Raw genomic sequence first — 23,862 nt, 5'->3', positions numbered from 1 at the left:
TGTCCTGGCACCACACGGCCAGGTCTCTGACGACCTATAGGCTGTCTCGTCGTTGTCGGTGATCAGGCCTACCAGTGTTGTGTCATCGACTAACTTAATGATGGCGTTGGAGTCGTGCCTGGCCGTGCAGTCATGAGTGAATAGGGAGTACAGGAGGGGACTGAGCACGCACCTCTGAGGGGCCCATGTGTTGAGGATCAGAGTGGCAGATGTGTTGTTACCTACCCCTACCACCTGGGGGTGGCCCGTCAGGAAGTCCGGGATCCAGTTGCAGAGGTGGGTGTTTAGTCCCAGAGTCCTTAGCTTATTGATAAGCTTTGAGGGCACTATGGTGTTGAATGCTGAGCTTTAGTCAATGAATAGCATTCTCACATAGGTGTTCCTTTTGTCCAGGTGGGAAAGGGCAGTATGGAGTGCAATAGAGATTGCATCATCTGTGGATCTGTTGGGGCAGGATGCAAATTGGAGTGAGGCTAGGGTTTCTGGAAAAATGGTGTTGATGTGAGCCATGACCAGCCTTTCAGAGCACTTCATGGCTACAGACGTTAGTGCTACGGGTCGGTAGTGATTTAGGCAGGTTACCTTAGTGTTCTTGGGCACAGGCACTATGGTAGTCTGCTTAAAACATGTTGGTATTACAGACACGGACAGGGAGAAGTTGAAAATGTCAGTGAAGACATTTGCCAGGTGGTCACAGCATGCTCGCAGTACACGTCCTGGTAATCCGTCTGGACCTGCGGCCTTGTGAATGTTGACCTGTTTAAAGGTCTTACTCACATCGGCTGCAGAGAGCATAATGACACAGTTTTCCAGAACAGTGTTATTTGCCTCAAAGTGAGCATAGAAGTAGTTTAGCTCGTCTGGTAGAGTCGTGTCACTGGGCAGCTCTCGGCTGTGCTTCTCTTTGTAGTCTGTAATGGTTTGCAAGCCCTGCCACAGCCGATGAGTGCCAGAGCCGGTGTACTACGATTTGATCTAAGTCCTGTATTGATGCTTTACCTGTTTGATGGTTTGTCGGAGGGCATAGCATGAGCTATATAAGCTTCCGAGTTAGAGTCCCGCTCCTTGAAAGCAGCAGATCTAGCCTTTAGCTCAGTGCGGATGTTGCCTGTAATCCATGGCATCTGGTTGGGGTGTGTATGATCACTTTGGGGACGACATCCTCAATGCACTTATTGATGAAGCCAATGACTGATGTGGTGTATCCTCAATCGTAGGAATCCCGGAACATATTTCAGTCTGTGCTAGCAAAACAGTCCTGTAGCTTAGCATTTGCTTCCTCTGACCACTTTTTTTATTAATCTAGTCACTGGTGCTTCCTGTTTTAATCTTTGCTTGTAAACAGGAATCAGGATGATAGAATTATGGTCAGATTTGCCAAATGGAGGGCGAGGGAGAGCTTTGTATGCGTCTCTGTGTGTGGAGTAAAGGTGGTCCAGAGTTTTTTTTCACTCGGGTTGCACATTTAACATGCTGATAGAAATTTGGGAAAAACGGATTTAAGTTTCCCTGCATTAATTAAGGTTCCCGGCTACTAGGAGCGCTGCCTCTGGGTGAGCGTTTTCTTGTTTGCTTATGGCGGAATACAGCTCATTCAATGCTGTCACAGCCTCAGTCTGTGGTGGTATGTAAAACAGCTACGAGAAATACAGATGAAAACTCTAGGTAGATAGTATTCTCTAACTTAGAATCAGTTGAAATAGAAGTAGGCTAATTCAAAGAGGACTATTCAAACAGTATAAAATCATTTATTTGCCCATTATTGTTTCTGTTTAAATTTAGGCCAGCTAAACTGTGAGTTGTCCATTCCATGTTAATCGGATTGCGTGTTTGCTTGAAAAGCAAGCTAAAATTTAATTTACTAAACTTTAAACTCATTTGTTTGCACATCATGCTCATTGCCCTGTCATACTTTTTAGGCTCATTATTTTGCATAGGTTTTAGGCCTGACTGCTACCGTATGTTATTTTGCGTCAAACTGCTCAAAGTGTTTCCGAGACTCTTTTGTGTAGTGCCCTGTTGCAACCTGATCTGCAATGATATATTACTACCAGCTCTTTCGTACCATGTTGCACTTGCGGAGCAAAGTTGAGGCATTGCAACGACTGTTTCAATTGTGTTGATACTCGTATGTGTACATATCAATACACATTGTTAGCTCAATCAAAAGCCATAAGTGTCGCTTCAAAGTGTTCAATTTTTAAATTAAATGTGTAGTAGGCGCGCGAAACCGTAACCTCCGGATGGCCTGCTTTGGTCAAGGGGCGTGTTTTAGCCTCGCTTTCCTCAGTACGGCACATCCGAGGTTGCGGCTAGCTAGGAAATGCTATTCTCCTTGTCAAAACTGGGTCGACAACTTACTCGCTTCTATACTATGATAATAAATTAGCTAGCCATGTTTAATGTCAGTATTTGGAAACGATTGGGGAGGACTGAGGCAACAGACGTTTGATCAACGAAATATACTGTACTGGCTTTTGGTGTAGGTGTTGCAGGGTGAGCTAACGTTAGCTAGCTAAACTAGCCAACGATAAACCTGCGTTTCATTCCCGGTTGCCGAACTGCCAGTGAAGGTAAGATAACATCGTTGTTACAGTTTTCAACGACGAGGAATAGCTGGTTCATATCATACACTATATGTTAGGGGCTGCATTTGACTTCCCAGTAACGTTAGTTAGCCTGTAGTAGCAGCTACACATTAGTAGGTTGGTAAAAGAAGCGCGAGCTAAAGAGCTAAGGTAACTTAGCTAGCTATCCTGTTAGCCAAAGACAGCTCGTTTGGAGCAACTAGTTAGCTACCAGCGTTATCTAAAGTTGTTCAATTAGCTAGTTAACGTTAACTCGTGTACTTAGCTAACTTAGTTAGCAAGTGTTGCACTTTTTGGGTCAGATCTCATATCGCTTCATTTTATTTGTCTAACAGTCGTAAGTAGCTAGCTAACGTTAGATAGCATGTTGAATTTACGTTCGTCAGCTCTATAATGTTTAATGATTTGGATTTGCGTGGTGTATTCAATGTGTTTAAAACAAATGGCGGACATTTTTATCTGGAAAAGGGCACTTGTCATAAGTTCGCTGAGGCACACTAGGCACTTGATTGGCTTTGAGGTTGCTTGATCCAAATAACGGGGGAAATTATTGGCTGTGTAGCTATTGTAGGGTTGACTAAACGCTGCTGTTGGTAGTTTTTGTCTGTAATGACAACGCAAAGGATAATCTACAGAAACATCTATTCGTGATTTATTGGCTGTGGAGAGTACTGTAGTAGACTACAGCTAGTTTATTATGTGTTTACTGTGGTGTGCAATCCACTATTTGACAGTAGGGCACCTTTCATCCCATTTGAGTATAGCCATAGCTCCTATACTATCAGTTAAGCCGTAACTCCTCCTCAATGACCTGCCAAAATAAAAAAGGGTGCATGGTTACTTTGTTCAGATTCAGTCTGTGTGTCACTGTCAATGATGGTTGAAATGTTTTGAACATGTGGTTAGATGGCTATCATTGGCCAACTACACATAATTTGTGCACACATTGATTGGCATAACATTTAGAAGGCAATGGTTGGCCTTTGCTGTCCATCTGTTAATAAAAATTCTTAGCTAGCCATTTCCAGTTTTGAGTTTCTAACAGTATGTTCTCGCCTTCATCTGGTTGCAGCAGTGGGTGTCGGGCGCTGTGTGGTAGGAGGCCCATGAGGAAGCCACGGCGGAGGGGCCACCTGGCCGGGGGAGGGGATGCGGGTGGGAGAAAGTCTTACCAAGCTGGTAGGGGACGAGGTGGGGCCCGGCAGCGCTCCCCTTCACCCTACAGCCTCAAGGTGTCCCCAACCAGAGAGACACTGACTTATTCCCAGGCCCAGAAAGTGGTGGAAGTAGACTTGGATGGCAGGCTCCACCGGATCTCCATCGTGGACCCTCTGACGGTCATCACAGAGGACGAGATGACGGCCCAGGACATCACTGAGTGCAACAGCAACAAAGAGAACAGCGAACAGCCCATTGCACCCGCCAGTGCCAACCCCGGACGCAAGCCGCCCGCCATGCCCAGAGGCCGCAAGAAAGACTCCAAACATTCCTCCTCCACATCATCGTCCTCTTCCTCCACACCTCAGAACCACTGCCCCAACTCTCACTCACAACCCCACAACAACAAGACTAACTCCTCACACCACCATCATCCGACGCCCCTTCCCGAGCCCACCTTCCGCATGCTGGAGGCCTTCGTCCCCTGTGCGGCGCCTTCTCTGCCCACGGCCTACTACCGCTACATAGAGCGCTCGGCAGAGGAGCAGGAGGCAGAGGCAGAGTATGACATGGACGAGGAGGATGCGGCCTGGCTGGAGATGGTGAATGCCAGGCGGGCGTCAGACGGCCACGCCACAGTCTCTCCTGACACGTTCGAGCTGCTGGTGGACCGCCTGGAGGAGGAGTCTTACCGGGAGGCTCGCAGTCGTGCGCCATCTCAGAGCGCCATCGACGACGATGCCTTTTGCTGCGTGTGCCTGGACGACGAGTGCCTCAACAGCAACGTCATCCTCTTCTGTGACGCCTGCAACCTGGCTGTGCACCAGGAGTGCTACGGCGTGCCCTACATCCCAGAGGGCCAGTGGCTGTGCCGCTGCTGCCTGCAGTCGCCCCAGCGGCCTGTGGATTGTGTGCTATGCCCCAACCGGGGTGGCGCTTTCAAGCAGACCAGTGACGGGCGCTGGGCCCACGTGGTGTGTGCCATCTGGATCCCCGAGGTGTGCTTCGCCAACACTGTTTTCCTGGAACCCGTGGAAGGGGTGGACAACATCCCACCCGCCCGCTGGAAGCTCACTTGCTACCTTTGCAAGCAGAAGGGTCGTGGCGCTGCCATCCAGTGCCACAAGGCCAACTGCTACACAGCCTTCCATGTCACGTGCGCCCAGCGTGCCGGGCTCTTCATGAAGATCGACCCCGTGCGGGAAACCAATGTCAACGGCACCACCTTCTCGGTGAAGAAGACAGCCTTCTGTGAGGTGCACTCGCCGCCTGGCCAGGAGGGGGGAGCGGAGGGGTCGGACGAGGAGGATCCCACAGGGAGGGCGGTGGGGGGCCGGGCCAGCCGGGGGCGCAGTGCATACACAGAGGCCCCACATGTGCAGAAGCGGAGCAAGAAGGAGGGCAAGCACGGGAAGAGGAAGGGGAAGAAGGGTCTGGAGGTGGCTGCCAACCGCGCCGCCACTACACCGATGGTCGCAGTTCCACAGATCCCCACTCAAAGGTCTGTGTTCACCAGCCGCCTCTTGTTGTTAGTGGTGCTTTAGCCGGCAGGATTCTACCTATACTGTCATGCTGCATTTGGCTCATAGGTATATGTTAGTGTGTAAGATGCTTAAACGTCCATGGGGCCTCATCCTAACTTCAGATGCACGTTGACGTGCAAAGTTTCTTGTTGCCCATACGGAATCTTAAGTTAGGATTAGGCCCATTGTGTGAACAACAAGGATACCTTTCAAATGCTGTAGTAATGAACAGTATGTGTTAAACTCCTCCCGATGCCACACAGGTTGAACACCATCTGCAAAGGGATTCTGGTCCAGAGGAAGAACCAGTTCATGCAAAGGCTGCACAATTATTGGCTCCTGAAACGCCAGTCACGGAACGGGGTCGCACTCATTCGTCGTCTGCACTCCCATGTCCAATCACAGAGGCACATTGAACAGGTCAGAGGTCATTGGGCACTCTAAGGTCAAAGGGGTTATTCTGCTGAATGCAACATAATTGAACACTGCAGATATCAGTAGAAATATACATTCTGAAGAAATATCATCGGTAGTGCTGGCTGGCTCAATTTAAAATTGTGCATGTTTTTGGAATGGTTTATAATATATTTCTATCTGATGATGATCAGTAAATTCAAATCCCTGGGTGCATCTCAACAATATTATGTAGAGTCCTCTTCTCCCTGAATCTTCACTAAATAAATAGTACAAAATGGACAGGTGAAAGCAAAATGGTGAATCTTTACCAGGAATTTCCCATCATGGCAGATGAAGGGAATGAGAAGACAAGTGGAAGCCACACCTCATACGATTGAAGCACCCCCTACATTGTGTGTCGGGGAGTTGTTTGAATTAATATCTGTGTTTGCAGCCGGAGCCTGATGAGAAGGTGTGTGCTGTGAGGGAGGAGCTGAAGTACTGGCAGAAGTTGCGACAGGACCTGGAAAGAGCCCGGCTATTGGTGGAGCTCATCCGCAAGCGGGAGAAACTGAAGAGAGAGCAGGTATGGAGACTAGACTGTCTGTTTATGCACTTGGTCTGTATCACGGTATGTCCATGCTTTGAAAATTCAGGTTGTTACTGAAAAAATAAAACTTATTCTGTGTTTTCCCCACTTAAATAAAAGGTTAAGATACTTCCTTAAAAATATCATACAGTACCTTAATTTAGTCTGAGAAATGTAGATTTATTTGTGAGTTGCTGGCCTCCCTTCTGAACTCCATCCCATCTCTCTCTCACCCTCCCCAAAGGTCAAGGTTCACCAGGCGGCCCTGGAGCTACAGCTGACCCCAATGCAGGTGCTGCTGCGCTCCACACTGGACCAGCTGCAGGAGAAAGATGCAGGCCAGATCTTTGCACAGCCTGTCAACCTCAAGGAGGTCAGTCACCATGCTAATACTGTAGAACCTCAGGGATACGGTCCTCGGAGTAACTGACCAGTCAACCGAATGGGAAATATCAAACCTGTTACTAAATGCAAAAACCTAAACTTGTGTATGCTACAGACAAATGTAAATGTTGCTTACATGTGTTAAAAACATATTTACAGTGCCTGGCTAAATGGTTTGAAAATCCATGGTAATTTACTTTTCCACATTTTTATGAAGGTTAGAAGCTGTTTTTACTTGAATTTCAAAGTCACTGGCATTTTTTCCTTCTCTGAATGACCTCCAGTACTGGCGTGTCTGTGTCTTTGAGGATCAGGGAAAATGATGCGCAGCCTGCACAGTACTGAGATCTGTTTTACTCAATACTGGGGATTTGGTTCTTTCAAATGGTTTATGTAGTGGTGTAGGGACGTGTCCTGCTGCATCTGTCATGACACTACCACGTGTTCTGTTCATCTTTGTTGGTTACTGCCGACAAGTCAATGTTAGACCCGTTGCCCGTTCATAGTCTGTTTCCCTCTGTTGCTTAACTTAGGGTGCTTATTTTTTTTAGCTCGGTCCTAAATCATCCCTCATCCCAACTCCTTTGAGATCTACAACCAATTAATGTAATAAATATGATCATGGCGGCTTGGCTTTAGACCGGGGATCTCTAACAGGTTGATCACAGGCTATCAGTAGCTCGCAGCCCACATATGAGAAGCTCGCCAAGCGATTTTGAAAGTACATGCAATTTTCACGCTTTCCATCGCAAACTGTCAAGAATGAATCTCACAAGTATCAGCCACCGCAAGTTCCCGGCTACTGTCTAACCAACGGAACGTTGACAACCCATCTCCTGGTAAACCTAACACAATATCAAATTAATACCAATTAATGTCAAGCAATCTTGCCAGTCTGTATGTGTAGTGCGCCCGTTTGTCTATCATTCCGTGATGTGATAACCGTCTTGTGGGTTGACAGAAATAGTTTCCAAAGAACTTTTTCAATGAAATGCTAACTGCAAAGTACGCTTACCTGGCAGAAGTATATCATGAGTAAGTATAACATTTGTATCTATTATTTGATAACGTTGCCATCAAATGAACAGCAGCAGTACAGAACTATCACTCACTCATTAGATGAGCAATTAAAGGGAACGCTCAAAATAAAATAGTTGTGTTTGATGTGATTATTTAAGCATTGACATGGGCTCAGAACATCCCATTTTGTTTCTCTATGAACAATTGTAATTTTGAGGGTGGAACAACTAAAACTAGGAAAGCATAATGATTTTATGTGTCCGTCTCCCTGACTGTCTTTCTGCTCCTCCTCCTCTGTCCCCCCCCAGGTCCCAGACTACCTGGAGTTTATCAGCCAGCCCATGGACTTCTCCACCATGCGCTCCAAGCTGGAAGCCCACAGTTACAACTCGCTGGCCCACCTGGAGGTAGACTTCAACCTGACGGTGGCCAACTGCCTGCTGTACAACGCCAAGGATACACTGTTCCACCGTGCTGCCCTACGTCTCCGTGACCTGGGGGGTGCAATCCTCCGTCACGCCCAGCGACAGGCCCACAACACTGGCCTAGACCCGGCCACGGGCATGCATCTTGCAGAGTCGCCCCAGAAACACGACTACTACCGCTGCACCTGGGAGGACGGTGAGTGACGCGATGGCACGGATGTTAGCTTGTTTCTGATTATGAACCTGGGGCCAAGCTCTGTAGGTCGAATGTTGTGGAGCGTCATTATTAGAGCTGCCGTGATTCCTTATTCTACACATCAGAGAGGTACGTTTGTTCTTGTTCCATGTTGAACGTCGCCCAGGTCCCAAGTAAACCTCTAGCAACAAATGTCTCTATGCTAGGCAAGTCTCTACTGCTGCTTCCTTTCTCTCTCCCCCCCCTAAAAAGACAAACAAGGTCAAGGAAACATATCTAACCCAGTTCTTTGTCCTTTAAAAATGTACAAGAGATGGTCTCTATTTTGGGGGTGATTTTCACAACAAAGCCTGAAAATGGAAGTGGATATACATACTTAGTTGCTGGAATTCGAACGAGACGGGGGAAATAAAAGTGGAATGAAAGGAGACTCGAAGCAGCGTACTCAGAAACCGTGGCAGTTTTAAATTTAGATCATCTTCAAACCTGTGTTTGTGTAGCCTACCTGTTCTGTCCTCTGTAGCTCAGATACTTTGTTCTCATTTCTTTTGGAGTGAGCTCCAGCCTGTGGTGATGGTGATATTTAGGGTAACACTTTCCCTGAGCTATTTTGAGTTGCTTTATTGTGTTGAGGACTTTGCCGCATTGTGGGCTATGATATAGAGTGGTAAACCCATCTGTGGCGTTCCGTCCCTGTGTAGTGGACACCCTGCTGGACCCCGAGAACCGTCTGCACATGTCTCCTGAGGAGCAGCTGAAGGAGCTACTGGACAAGCTGGACGTGGTGGCCACCATGCGCTCCAGCGGCGCCCGCACCCGCCGCATCCGCCTCCTGCGCCGCGAGATCAACAGCATCCGGTACCGACAGGGCCAGCACCACCGCAACTCGCTCCTCAACGGAGATGTCAAAGATGAAGAGGAGGAGGGGAAAGACGCAGAGGCTGACAACGGCCTGTCTTCAGATAAAGGTGAGTGATCAAAACGTTGGCAATGTGTCGTTGTATGATGGTGACGTTTAATTACCTATAGAAACCACCTATTTAATGATCTGCTCTGCTGAAACGAGACCGGTTGCAATCATGAGCTAACAGCAAATTATCCTCAGGTAATTGAGCCAGGGTCCCCCCACGCACCAACCCAAAGCACTTCACTGTCTGCAGTCTAGTAAGTAGGGTCCCACATAGTGGCCTCACAACCCTCTCCAGGCGCACTCTGCGTTTCTTCTCGTCCTCTGCACCGCCACCTCATGGACTCGCCTCCATTGGCCTCATACAGTCATGTCATCCCACCTCTGACACCAATGTAGTACATTTCAAGGGGGGAACCGAGAATACTAGGAAATCGAACCTTGGTCAAGCATGCTAGTGTTTTTTTGCCATTTAATTAAGAAGTTGTGCTAATTCACCTATTCATTTGTTGTGCTGAGTTGTGTGAACTTTTGACTTTGTATTGGACGCCCTAACTAATCACAACATGATGAAAGCCAAGACTCAATCATCGAAGTATTATGTAAATGAACTGTCAGTTTGATCAGTCCCTTTCTCCGCTTTCAGAGGACCTCAAATGTACCCCTCCCCCAACGCTGGAGCCAACGTGCCTGGCACCTCCCCCTCTGCAGGGAGATGCACCCCTGGAGCCCCCCACGCTGCGCCCCATGACGGGGGAGCTAAGGACCCTGGGCCATCCCAAAAAGCGCCTGAAATTGGACAGCGAGAGCTCAGATAGTGGTTCTCCAACCCTTGACGCTACAAGAAACAAGAATTGCACTAAAGCAGAAGAGGCGCCCAGTTTATACTGTGGCGGGTTGGTGGTCAACGGCCTTTCCGACACCTTGTCCCCACGCCCTGCCACCGCGGGAGTAGGGCGCCGGACTTCTGTGCTTTTCAAAAAAGCAAAGAACGGAGCAAAGCTGCTCAGAGAGAAAGACAGTCTTAGCGGTAGTGTCCCCCTGACCCCCAATTCCGCTTTAAGTACCCCTTTATCTACCCCGTCTAAGATCCCCCAGCAGACCTCATTCACCACACCTGAACGGGGGACCCCTAGTCAAGGTGCCATCTCAGAGGGGGAGCTGGACAAGACCCCTAACCATACACCGGAGACTAGTAAGTGGCTGAATATTCTTTTGATTTAAGTCTAATTTATACATTTTGTAATTCAAGAACGCAATTAGCTATGCAAAATGGCCGTTGTACTTATTTGGGTAGCAGGAAAACAAACGTGTGCAGCCCTGAAACTTGCAACTACTCAGGATTGCCGTTTTGCATAGTTAATTGTGTTGCGTACTTGCATAAGTTGTAAATGAGGCTTTACACTCAGCAAGTGTCTGACAATTGGTTTCTGTCTTTCAGGACTCACCAATGGGTTCAAAAGGGACAACGATGGTGGTTCTGACTCAGACTGTAGCCCCCCACCAATCCTTCACAAAGAAATGTAAGACATACGGTAACTCCTGAGTGTTATGAATTTGTGTAGTATCGTGTTATTTGGGCTGATCTCAGGTTATCATCCGATTTTCACTGGCTGCATTAACATATCTGCAGTACAACAGCACAGCCTACTGAAATACTGTGTACCCCTACAGTAGCGCACCACCAAAACGAAGCCTTGGAAAACCAGCACTTTCCAAAGTACCTTTCTTTGAGACTGTTACCGGGGATGCAGATTACACCGCTACAGGTATGAGAATCACAGTATCATCATTGGACAATTTAAAATAATAGTCCACTTTTTAAATATATACATTTAAAACATGTGTCTTTAGGAAACTAACATTCAGTCATAAACGCCATGTTCACATTGGGCTTCCGAGTGGCGCAGCGGTCTAAGGCACTGCATCTCGTTTCAAGCGGTGTCACTGCAGTCCCTGATTCGAATCCAGGGACTGCAGGTATGAGCCATTTAAAACATGTGTCTTTAGGAAACTAATATTCAGTCATAAACGCATCACATCCGGCCCTGTTTGAGAGTCCCATAGGACGGCGCACAATTGGCCCAGCGTCGTCCGGGTTTGGCCAGGGTAGGCCGTCATTATAAATAAGAATTTATTCTTAACTGAGTTGCCTATTTCAAAAATAAATATATATATATATTCAGACATGCAGTACCAGTCATAAGTTTGGACACACCTACTCATTCAAAGGGTTTTCTTTGTTTTTACTATTTTCTACATTGTAGAATAACAGTGAAGACATCAACACTATGAAATAACAAATATGGAATCATGTAACCAAAAAAAGTGTTAAATATATCAAAATATTTTTGAGAATCTTCAAAGTAGCCAACCTTTGCCTTGACAGCTTTGCACGCCCATGGCATTCTCTCACCCAGCTTCATGAGGAATGCTTTGCATATGCTGAGCACTTGTTGGCTGATTTTCCTTCACTCTGTGGTCCAACTCATCCCAAACCATCTCAATTTAATTGAGGTCGGGTGATTGTTGAGGCCAGGTTATCTGATGCAGCACTCCATCACTCTTTCTTGGTCAAATAGCCCTTACAAAGCCTGGAGGTGTGTTTTGGGTCATTGTCCTGTTGAAAAACAAATGATAGTCCCACTAAGCGCAAACCAGATGGGATGGTATATCACTGCAGAATGCTGTGGTAGCCATGCTGGTTAAGTGTGCCTTGAATTCTAAATAAATCAGTGTCACCAGCAAAGCAGGGCGGCAGGGTAGCCTAGTGGTTAGAGCGTTGGACTAATAACCGGAAGGTTGCACGTTCAAATCCCCGAGCTGACAAGGTACAAATCTGTCGTTCTGCCCCTGAACAGGCAGTTAACCCACTGTTCCTAGGCCGTCATTGAAAATAAGAATTTGTTCTTAACTCACTTGCCTAGTTAAATAAATGTAAAGAAAAAATATATAATTTAAGCACCACCAACTCCATGCCAAACACTCGTTCACCTACTCTGTCTCACAAAGACACGGTGGTTGGAACCAAAAATCGCAAATTTCGACTCATCAGACCAAAGGACAGATCTCCACCTGTCTAATGTCCATTGCTCGTGTTTCCTGGCCCAAGCAAGTCTCTTCTTATTAGTGTCCTTTAGTAGTGGTTTCTTTGCAGCAATTCCACCATGAAGGCCTGATTCACACCGTCTCCTCTGAACAGTAGTTGTTGAGATGTGCCTGTTACTTGAACTCTGAAACATTTTTTGGGGCTGCAATATGAGGTGCAGTTAACTCTAATGAACTTATCCTCTGTAGCAGAGGTTACTCTGGATCTTCCTTTCCTGTGACAGTCCTCATGAGAGCCAGTTTCATCATAGCGCTTGATGGTTTTTGCAACTACACTTGTAGAAACTTTCAAAGTTCTTAATTTTCCCGATTGACTGACCTTCATGTCTTAAAGTAATGATGGACTTTCGTTATTCTGCATATTTCAGCTGTTCTTAACATAATGTGGACTTGGTCTTTTACCAAATAGGGCTATCTTCTGTATACCACCCTACCATGTCACAACACAACTGACTGGCTCAAACGCATTAAGAAAAGAAAATCCACAAATGTAACTTTGAACAAGGCACACCTGTTAATTGAAATGCATTCTAGGTGACTACGTCATGAAGCTGGTTGAGAGAATGCCAGGAGTGTGCAAAGCTGTCATCAATGGCTGCTTTGAAAAATCTCTCACATAAAATATATTTTGATTTGTATAACACTTTTTTTGGTTACAATATAGAGAACAGTAAAAAAGAGAAATCCTGGAATGGGTAAGTGTCAACATTTGACTGGTACTGTGTTCATACAGCTTTGAGAGACCTTGAAAAATGGTCAGCGTCTTGATTTGAACAATGTGAAAATGGTCTGTCCTGTTGCAGCCTACTTTTTCTTGGGTGTTGATAACCGCTTTCCTTTTTGGATGACAGAACTTTACCGTGTCCAAGATAAACACCCCATTTACTGCATATTTGTATTTAGAATCGACATTTGTCTTTTCCTGTCTGTCTCCGCAGGCAGTGGTATCCTGATGCCTTTTGAAAATGTAGTGGCGCTGGAGCCTCTGGACTTGGTCTGGGCCAAGTGTCGGGGATACCCCTCCTACCCTGCATTGGTGAGAGAATGCATTGGGCAAACATCTGCTTGCCTACACTGATACAGGTCCCAAATGAAGAGATTAGTGGTTACCTGGGCTTAGTATCATAGTATCACTTGGAAATTGATTTATGGTCTGAAATGGCAGGAGATCTAAAGTTAAGCCACTCTAAAATCCACTAACACAAAGCATGTGGCATTTTAGTACATATTTGCTGTTGAATAGGTTAGTTCAGAATCGCAGAAAAGTCCCATACTGCTCAGCATCTGCCTTTTTACTGTTTTTTAAATATTTTTTACAAGTTTAAGCCACCCTAAAATCCAGTGTAACAATTTGGCACATATTTGCTGTATCTAAGGTTAAGGGGGTTTGAATTGTCCAAATTAAACCAATCCAATGAATCTTTTCCATTGGCCAGATCATTGACCCTGAGATGCCCCAGGAGGGTTTGTTTCACAACGGGGTCCCCATCCCTGTGCCCCCACTGGATGTCCTGCAGCTGGGGGAGCAGAGGACAGAGGAGGCTGGGGAGAAGCTCTTTCTGGTGCTCTTCTTTGACAACAAGAGGACATGGTGAGAGGAGGAGGGTGGTGTTTGGCTAGCACTTAAGTGACCACAAGCTGCTCTCTAACCTCACATTCTAAGGGCTGCTTAATATCTTTGGGGACCTAGCTTCCTTGTAGGGCAGGGGTGTCAAACTCATTTTGTCCAGGGGCCGCACTGGGAAATGTGTTATTTCCTCGCCGTCAACATTGGAACAAAATTGTCCTATATTCATCGTTTTGGGAATTTTCTATGCTCGCTGACCGGTTCGGTGATTATTAGTGAGCTGGACACTGTAGAAACTGTATGAATGTATGTCCATTATCATTTATACACCGTTTTGATTTGTTTTTAAAGTATAAACATTTTTTTGTATGTTTGACACCTATGTTGTAGGGCGTACTGAAGAACATGCCCAAAAGATTTTGCTTTTGCATTGTCGAATGGCAATTAAACATATGTATTTGAGCTCAATAACGGTTAGACAGAAACATTCCTCTGTTTATAGTGCACCTGACTTCAAAAATACATAAGTAGAAAGTATGGTCTGTGAAGGGAAAAAAGTGTGTTTCATATAAGAGGAAGAAGTTCACTGTATTAAAATGTGGGACTTCATTAGGGAAGTTAACCTTTATCCTGAACATACATTTTAATCTCCAGTGTCTGCTCGAAGCCATTGGCTGTGCATGCGTACGTCCCTCAGCTATAGATGTAGTCACTTCAACGGCCCTCCCCTCTCTTCTCCCCCCTGCAGGCAGTGGCTCCCGCAGGACAAAGTGACTCCTCTGGGTGTGGACGACACGGGTGACAAGCTGCGTATGATGGAGGGTAGGAAGACCACCATCCGCAAGTCTGTGCAGGTGGCCTACGACCGCGCCATGGTCCACCTGAGCCGCGTGCGCCGGGACCAAGCCTTTGTCCCGTCAAACTACCTGTAGCTGTGGGGACCCAAATCAGCCCCTAGCCTTAAAACAGTTGTCATTGATCAGAAAGATCTGGATGGCTTTAAGCTTATCTGGACACTTCTAATAGGTCTGAACGGGTGTATTGCAAGCAGTACTGGTAACCCTACTGGTTACACCTTTCTTTGTCCTTTCAGATCTATGCGGTGTCTGGGGGGGGTCAATGCACCTCATTTTCCCCCTATACCAATCCGGCAGTATCTGATTTCAGGCTGTATAAGGCGATATGGGGAGAGGTATCTATCCCACTTGGGGGGGGCATAAGGCAGCAATCCTGTTTCTGGAGTGCTGTAGTTCTGCAGTTTCTTTTAAATTCAGATTAGTGCCACCATGAAACCCGAGTCATCTAATCAACTGATCTTCAAGCCCTTGGTGAGTTGAATCAGGTGTTGTTTCACTGCTGAGCATGAACCTGCAATACTGTATCCAGGAGCGGGATTGGAGGTATTTATTTGTGAGCCATCTTGATGCCACCGAGAACAGATGGAGCTGCAGTAGCTGGATCAAAGTTCAACGAACACCTCCCTTTTTGTATGATGCTACTGCCAAGGAATCAAATGGTTGGAAAAGAGATTTATCATATTTATATGAACTTGAACCCGTATGAATGGATCACTGCCATTTCTTACAAACACTTTTTACATTTTAATGTTTTACAAACCACTTGTTATATATTGTAAAGACACGTGTGTGTGTGTGTATATATGTGTGCATATCATACTAAGCCTAATTTTATGTTGCTACTTTTAAATGCGAATTCAATCACCAATGGGGATGAAGAAAGGCCGTACATACTTATTGACTTGCTACAGAGTGTATTCAGCTTCTCTTTGTGGATCTGCATAAAGGCACACAATGCAATGGCCAGTTCTTTATCAATTCTTTTTGATACAAAGAAATGTAATTTATTTATGGAAATTGGAAAGTATTGAAATGAAGTTTATATATTGGTTATAGATGGAAAATGAAATCTGTTTAAGATTATAAGATTAGCAACCAAGGTGAGCTACTGATGCAGAGGTGTTCAGATATTGCATTCAGGGGCTGACCAATCCTTAGCCCACCGTGAAGAACAGAATGTTATATTTATTATAGAATATTCATAGTATTCCAGACCGGTTTATAAAATGCAGACAAACATTGTAAGCTTGTACAAATTGCAGATTTGACCTACTCACCAAATAACCTGTCTGAATCAGTATTTTCTCATGTGGGTAAATAAATTGTTCTATCCAACAAACTTTTGCAATTCTTTTTTTGATTGGTTGGAATCTAGGCGTGACAATATTACCAAATTACAATAAGGTCGACTCTTGGGAAAGACATAATTTTGGATGTTATCTGGTTTAAATATATATATATATATATAATAATCCACTGAATGATAAATAACATGCATACTCAAATTCTTAAGTATTTAGGTGGACAGTAAAACCTGTGGACAGCAGACCAGGTTTATTTTATCATGTACAATAATGAGGAAAATGTAAATGAGGCGCTCCAGAACCTCGAAGCGTCTGTATGGCCACAGTCAATGTACAGGGTATGTACGATAGTTGATTTAAACTGAAAATGTTGACAAATTTGAAAGGGAAAGTGTAATTTCAGTTAGTAATGGACATGGAGCAAAGAAGCTCTGCGCTTCCGGATAACCTCATTTTCTATATAGCCAATATCTTTTCCAGATTTGTTCACTCAATATAGCTCAACAACCCCATCATGCACAGCTCTACTGTAGTAATTTCAAGGACACTTTTGAAAAGTATATACAGTATACTAATCATTTAAGCCCATTATAATCCACTGAATACCCTGTTAATTTAATACAAAAGGTTGTGGCAGGTGAACTGTCAGCAAATTATAAAATGCTAATTGAATTGTGTAGCCTCTTCCAAAATTCATCTTTGAGTTTGGCTTGTTTAATGTTTGCATTTAGGCTCCTCCATTACCCCCGCTGCATCTTGCTCTTCATCTTCGCCACAGAGACCTAATATTGATCTTAATAATTCTGCAGGTAGCCTAGTGGTTAGTGTTGGCCCAGGAAACGAAAGGTTACTGGATCGAATCCCAGAGCTGACAAGGTAAAAATCTGTTGTTCTGCTCCTGAGCAAGGCAGTTAACCCACTGTTCCCTGGGTGCCGAAGATGTAGATGTCGATTATGGCAGCCCCCCGCACCTCTCTGATTCAGAGGGGTTGGGTTAAATGTGGAAGACACATTTCAGTTGTACAACTGACTAAGTATCCCACTTTCCCCTTTTCTGCTTGTGCCAATGTCTTCCATTCATCAAATGCCTTCTGTTTTGCTGCTTGGTGTCTTTAATGAGGCTTCTGCCTCTTCCTGCTTGGCCATTGCAGCGTCCAGGACTTGAAGATGTTTTTGCTTCCCTTTCTCTTCTTGATTAGATTTGTATTGGTCTCTTTTCTTTTTCAGCTTGTCAAGTGTAGTTTCTGACTTACACTGCTAGTCAGTGCTCAGTTGTCAAAGTTGTAAAGCATGTCCTGACTGATAAAGAGATCTAAATCGGTCTTCAGCATCTCCTCTTGGTCTTCTTGTCAGTCTCTTCTTTTACTTGTGTGTCTACCTTTTTTATCATATCCTTTTGCATTGTTTATTTTTATTTTCTTTCATGACTTCTTTGCTTGTCCCTTTTACTATCTGCTCCATTCCCCCATCCATCCCACTTCACAGTATCTCTAGCTCTTGCATGAACAAGTCCTCGTTGCACTCTTATTTTGCTTGTCTACAGTCGTGGCCAAAAGTTGAGAAAGATACAAATATTCATTTTCACAAAGTCTGCTGCCTCAGTTTGCATGATGGCAATTTACATATACTCCAGAATGGTATGAACAGTGATCAGATGAATTGCAATTAATTGCGAAGTCCCTCTTTGCCATGCAAATGAACTGAATCCCCCCCAAAAATTCCACTGCATTTCAGCCCTGCCACAAAAGGACCAGCTGACATCATGTTAGTGATTCTCTCGTTAACACAGGTTCGAGTGTTGACGAGCACCAGGCTGGAGATCACTCTGTCATGCTGATTGAGTTCGAATAACAGACTGGAAGCTTCAAAAGGAGGGTGGTGCTTGGAATCATTGTTCTTCCTCTGTCAACCATGGTTACCTGCTAGGAAACACGTGCCGTCATCATTTCTTTGCACAAAAAGGGTTTCACAGGCAAGGACATTGCTGCTAGTAAGATTGCACCTAAATCAACCATTTATTGGATCATCAAGAACTTCAAGGAGAGCGGTTCAATTGCTGTGAAGAAGACTTTAGGGCGCCCAAGAAAGACCAGCAAGCACCAGGACCGTCTCCTAAAGTTGATGCGTGATCGGGGCACCACCAGTACAGAGCTTGCTCAGGAATGGCAGCAGGCAGGTGTGAGTGCATCTGCACGCACAGTGAGGCGAATATTTTTGGAGGATGGCCTGGTCTCAAGAAGGGCAGCAAAGAAGCCACTTCTCTCCAGGAAAAACAGGGACAGACTGATATTCTGCAAAAGGTACAGGGATTGGACTGCTCAGGACTGGGGTAAAGTCCTTTTCTCTGATGAATCCCCTTTCCGATTGTTTGGGGAATCCGGAAAAAAAGCTTGTCCGGAGAAGACAAGGTGAGCGCTACCATCAGTCCTGTGTCATGCCAACAGTAAAGCATCCTGAGACCATTCATGTGTGGGGTTGCTTCTCAGCCAAGGGAGTGGGCTCACTCACAATTTTGCCTAAGAACACAGCCATGAATAAAGAATGGTACCAACACATCCCCCGAGAGCAACTTCTCCCAACCATCCAGGAACAGTTTGGTGACGAACATGACCTTTTCCAGCATGACAGAGCACCTTGCCATAAGGAAAAAGTGATAACTAAGTGGCTCGGGGAACAAAACATCAATATTTTGGGTCCATGGCCAGGAAACTCCCCAGACCTTAATCCCATTGAAAATGTGTGGTCAAACCTCAAGAGGCGCTTGGACAAACAAAACCCCACAAATGCTGACAAACTCCAAGCATTGATTTATGCAAGAATGGGCTGCCATCAGTGCCATGTGGCCCAGAAGTTAATTGACAGCATGCCAGGGTGGATTGCAGAGGTCTTGAAAAAGAAGGGTCGACTCGTTGCATCAACCTCATGTAATCGTCAATAAAAGCCTTTGACACTTATGAAATGCTTGTAATTATACTTCAGTATTCCATAGTAACATCTGACAAAAATATCTAAAGACACCGAAGCAGCGAACTTTGTGGAAATTAATATTTGTTTCATTCTCAAAACTTTTGGCCACGACTGTACTTTAACAACATCTACTTTGACGTTCTGTTCCTTTGGACTTTCTTGTGTGATTTTATTTTATTTGTCGTCTTTTTTAAACTCTCTCACGAATTCCTTGTTCAGATCTTCAGTGTCCCTTTTTCTTTTGGACATTTAAAATGTTTAATGCATCTCCTTCACCCTTTCCTGAAGGCCCTCTTCTCTCATTATCTGCTTACTCTCCATTTTCCTCTTCTCTCTCCCTCCCCCAAAGGCTCTCCTCTTGCATCCTCTGCTCATTTTCAATTGTTTCTCTATTTTTCTCCTGTCTCCACCTCTCTTCCTCTCCCGAAGGCTCTTTCATTTTGTAATTTTCAATGGTGTTGCCTTTGTTCTCCATTTTCCTCCTCTCCTCTCCGTCTTAGTTTTTATTTTCCTTCTGAACTTATTTTCTCCAGATGATTTCCTCTTCATTTCTCTCACCCATCACTTCCTTCTCTTTTTTTCCAGAACTTCACGGTCACTTGACAAGTCTTTTATTGCTCTCTTTTATTGCTCTCACTTCTCTATCCCATCTCTTCCTTGTGCCTTTCCAGATCTTCCATTACACTTTTCATGTCTTTTCCGGCCATGTGTTTTTTGGTCTTCCCTTTTCGTTTAGACATTGAGATCTCCCACTCCTGCAAGCTCTCCTTAGTCATCCTCTATGCATTCTTCATTTTCCTACTTTTTACCTTATTTTCCTTCTGAACATCCTTTTCTTTTTCCAAAATTATCTCCCGAATCTCAGAAAATGTCTCTTTCTCCCATTATCACTGATTATTATCAGTAAAATCTGAAAAAATCTTAGGTTAAAGGAAAGCAAATATATAGCCTATTCAATAAATCAAATGTTATTTGTCACACGTGTCGAATACAACAGGTGTGACCTTAACTAACAACAAGCCCTTTAACTAGCAATGCAGAGTTGTTTTAAAGTAATGAACATATTTACTGAAAGAAGTTACAAATAATACACAAGTTTTTTTTTAAGGAACACAATAAAATAATGAGGCTAAAAACAGGGGGTACCGAGTCAATATGGGTAAGTAATGTCGAGATAATTGAGGTACAGAAACATGAAGTGTGGTAGGTAGGGGTAACGTGACTATTCATAGATAATAAACAGCGAGTAGCAGCAGCGTAAAAAAGGGGGTCAATGCAAATAGTCCAGGTAGCCATCTGATTAACTGTTTAGCAGTCTTACGGCTTGGGGGTAGAAGCTGTTAAGGAGCCTTTCGGACCTAAACTTCGTTTTCCGGTACCGCTTACCATGCGGTAGCAGAGAGAATAGTATGACTTGGGTGGCTGGAGTCTTTGATCATTTTTAGAGCCTTCCTCTGACCCCGCCTGGTATAGAGCTAATGGGTGGCAGGAAGCTTGGCCACAGTGATGTACTGGGCTGTACGCACTACCCTCTGTAGCGCCTTTCGATCGGATGCCCAGCAGTTGCCATACCAAGCGGTGATGCAACCAGTCAGGATGCTCTCGATGGTGCAGCTGTAGGACATTTTGAAGATCTAAGGACCCATGCCAAATCTTTTCAGTCTCTTGAGGGGGAATAGGCATTGTCGAGCCCTCTTCACGACTATCTTGGTGTGTTTGGACCATGATAGTTTGTTAGTGATGTGGACACCAAGGCACTTGAAGCTCTCGACCCACTCCACTACAGCCGTGTCGATGTCAATGGGGGCATGCTCGGCCCTCCTTTTCCTGTAGTCCACGATCAGCTCCTTTGTCTTGCTCATATTGAGGGAGAGGTTATTTTCCTGGCCCCACACTGCCAGGTGTCTGACTTCATCGCTATAGGCTGTCTCATCGTTGTTGGTGATCAGGCCTACCACCGTTGTGTCGTCGGCAAACTTAATGATGGTGTTGGAGACTTGTGTGGCCACACAGTTGTGGGTGAACAGGGAGTACAGGAGGGGATCATGGAGCAAAGAAGCCCTGGTGTGGCAGATGTGTTGTTACCTACCCTTACCACCTGGGGGCGGCCTATCAGGTAGTCCAGGATCCAGTTGCAGAGGGAGGTGTAAGCTTAGCTTAGTGATGCGCTTTGAGGGAATTATGGTGTTGAACACTGAGTTGTAGTCAACAAACAGCATTCTTGCGTAGATGTTCCTTTTGTCCAGATGGGAAAGGGCTGTCAATTACCCATTGGATATTTTGACAGTATGAAGATCGCAACATTAAGTTGATTGTCTTTAGAAGTCTACCTTACTGGCAAATCAAAGAGGGAAAAAAGTCAAACATGAACAGCTATGAGAACTTACCAGTTTGTGAGTGTCCTCTGCCAGGTCTAATGGTCTGAATCAGCATCTGGTATCCAAACCACCCGTGGAATGTTTGATGTCATAGATCAACAAAGCTCTACAATGCACCCGTATTTGTAATGTCATAGACAAAGATCCCCAATTAAATGTCATCCTTTTATGACATAATGCCACCTCCATCTGTCCCTCTGTCATTATTTTCCACCTCTTTCCTCTGTTTATTTCAAAAATGTTTTTTACTGTTCTTTCATTTCCTCTGTATATACAGTGCCTTCAGAAATTATTCACACCCCTTGACTTTTTCCATATTATTTTGTGTTACAGCCTGAATTTAAAATGGATTAAATTGAGATTTTGTGCCAATGATCTACACACAATACCCGACCATGTCAAAGTAGAATTACATTTTTAGAAATGTTTACAAATCATTTAAAAAATGTACCTGAAATGTATTGAGTCAATTCAAACCTTTTGTTATAGCAAGCCTAAACACATTCAGGAGTAAAAATGTGCTTAACAATAGTGGTTAACGTGGGTTTTGAATGATTACCCTATCTCTGTACCCCACACATACAATGACCTTACACAGCCTGAAGGTGTGTTTTGGGTCATTGTCCTGTTGAAAAACAAAGGATAGTCCCACTAAGCGCAAACCAGATGGTATGGCGTACCACTGCAGAATGCTGTGGTAGCCATGCTGGTTAAGTGTGCTTTGAATTCTAAATAAATTACAGACAGTGTCACCAGCAAAGCACCATCACACCACCTCCTTCATGCTTCACAGTGGGAACCACATATGCAGAGATCATCCGTTCACCTACACTGCGTCTCACAAAGACACTGCGGTTGGAACCAAAAATCTCAAATTTGGATTCATCAGACCAAAGGACAAATTTCCCCTGGTCTAATGTCCATTGCTCGTGTTTTTTGACCGAAGCAAGTCTCTTCTTCTTACTGGTGTCCTTTAGTAGTGGTTTCTTTGCAGCAATTTGACCATCTGTACTGTTGATGTTGTAGGTTATTTGAACTCTACAGTTCAATAATTTTGCACGCCCAATTTTTCAGTTTTTGATTTGTTAAAAAAGTTTGAAATATCCAATAAATGTCGTTCCACTTCATGATTGTGTCCCACTTGTTGTTGATTCTTCACAAAAAAATACAATTTTATATCTTTATGTTTGAAGCCTGAAATGTGGCAAAAGGTCACAAAGTTCAAGGGGGCCGAATACTTTCGCAAGGCACTGTAACTCTAATGAACTTATCCTCTGTAGCAGATGTAACTCTGGGTCTTCCTTTCCTGTGACGGTCCTCACGAGAGCCAGTTTCATCATAGCGTTTGATGGTTTTTGCGACTACACTTGTAGAAACTTTCAAAGTTCTTAATTTTCCCGATTGACTGACCTTCATATCTTAAACTAATGATGGACTGTCATTTCTCTTTGCTTATTTGAGCTGTTCTTGCCATAATATGGACTTGGTTTTTACCAAATAGGGCTATCTTCTGTATACCACCCCTACCTTCCACATTCCACAAATTAACAAGACACACCTGTCAATTGAAATGGATTCCAGGTGACTACCTCATGAAGCTGGTTGTGGGAATGCCAAGAGTGTGCAAAGCTGTCATCAAGGCAAAGGGTGCCTACTTTGAAGTATCTCAAATATGAAAGATATTTTGATTTGTAACACTTTTTTGGCTTACGACATGATTCTTGATTCTTTCTGGTAAGAAGAAGGCCTTCAGATTAATGAGACGTGGTGTGATCATAACAACACAGGAACTCAAGTCCTTCTGTTCACCTGACTTAGAATTCCTCACAATCAAATGCCGACCGCATTATCTACCTAGAGAATTATCTTCGATTAGAATCACAGCCGCATATACCCCCCCCCCCCCCAAGCAGACACATTGATGGCCCTGAACGAACTTAATTTGACTCTATGTAAACTGGAAAGCACATATCCTGAGGATGCATTTATTGTAGCTGGGGATTTTAACAAGGCTAATCTGAAAACAAGGCTCCCTAAATTCTATCAGCACATCGATTGTGCAACCAGGGCTGGCAAAACCCTAGATCATTGTTATTCTAACTTCCGCGACATATATAAGGCCTTCCCCCGCCCTCCTTTCGGAAAAGCTGACGACGACTCCATTTTGTTGCTCCCAGCCTATAGACAGAAACTAAAGCAGGAATCTCCCACGCTCAGGTCTGTTCACCGCTGGTCCGACCAATCGGGTTCCACGCTTCAAGATTGCTTCGATCACGTGGACTGGGATATGGTCTTCATTGTGGCGGACAACAACATTGATGTATACGCTGATTCGGTGAGCGGGTTTATTAGCAAGTGCATCGGCTATGTCGTACCCACAGCGTCTATTAAAACATTCCCAAACCAGAAACCGTGGATTGATGGCAGCATTCGTGCAAAACTGAAAGCGCGAACCACTGCTTTTAATCAGGGCAAGGTGACTGGAAACATGACTG

At 44.7% G+C, this 23,862-nt stretch overlaps 1 protein-coding gene across 2 annotated transcripts; it reads left to right on the top strand.

Moving 5' to 3' along the window:
* Positions 1–1,072: 1,072 nt before the first annotated feature.
* brpf3b (bromodomain and PHD finger containing, 3b) lies at positions 1,073–16,057 on the top strand. Of its 2 annotated transcripts, none has more exons than XM_031794080.1 (13): positions 1,073–1,133; positions 3,661–5,247; positions 5,533–5,689; positions 6,120–6,251; positions 6,499–6,627; positions 7,967–8,279; positions 8,981–9,247; positions 9,833–10,381; positions 10,628–10,709; positions 10,861–10,955; positions 13,233–13,330; positions 13,731–13,885; positions 14,610–16,057. In XM_031794080.1, exons 1-13 carry the CDS (start codon positions 1,102–1,104, stop codon positions 14,791–14,793), a joined length of 3,780 nt encoding a protein of 1,259 aa, XP_031649940.1. In that variant the 5' UTR covers positions 1,073–1,101; the 3' UTR covers positions 14,794–16,057. The 2 variants fall into 2 exon arrangements, with proteins under 2 accessions (XP_031649940.1, XP_020361784.1); XM_020506195.2 differs by lacking the exon at positions 1,073–1,133 and adding an exon at positions 2,097–2,573.
* Positions 16,058–23,862: the final 7,805 nt, after the last annotated feature.

Source organism: Oncorhynchus kisutch, linkage group LG17, assembly GCF_002021735.2.
Source record: "Oncorhynchus kisutch isolate 150728-3 linkage group LG17, Okis_V2, whole genome shotgun sequence".
Classification (NCBI taxonomy): Eukaryota; Metazoa; Chordata; class Actinopteri; order Salmoniformes; family Salmonidae; genus Oncorhynchus; species Oncorhynchus kisutch.
This window is presented reverse-complemented; position numbering and strand designations above follow the sequence as displayed.

What these genes read in the sequence shown, in the direction of transcription:
- brpf3b (XM_031794080.1), top strand. Translation starts at nt 1,102, where the DNA reads ATGTTGCCTGTAATCCATGGCATCTGGTTGGG. An exon ending in CCGCTGCACCTGGGAGGACG is followed by an intron (nt 8,280 to 8,980) that starts GTGAGTGACGCG and finishes GTCCCTGTGTAG; the next exon opens with TGGACACCCTGCTGGACCCC. An exon ending in TGCAGATTACACCGCTACAG is followed by an intron (nt 10,956 to 13,232) that starts GTATGAGAATCA and finishes CTGTCTCCGCAG; the next exon opens with GCAGTGGTATCCTGATGCCT.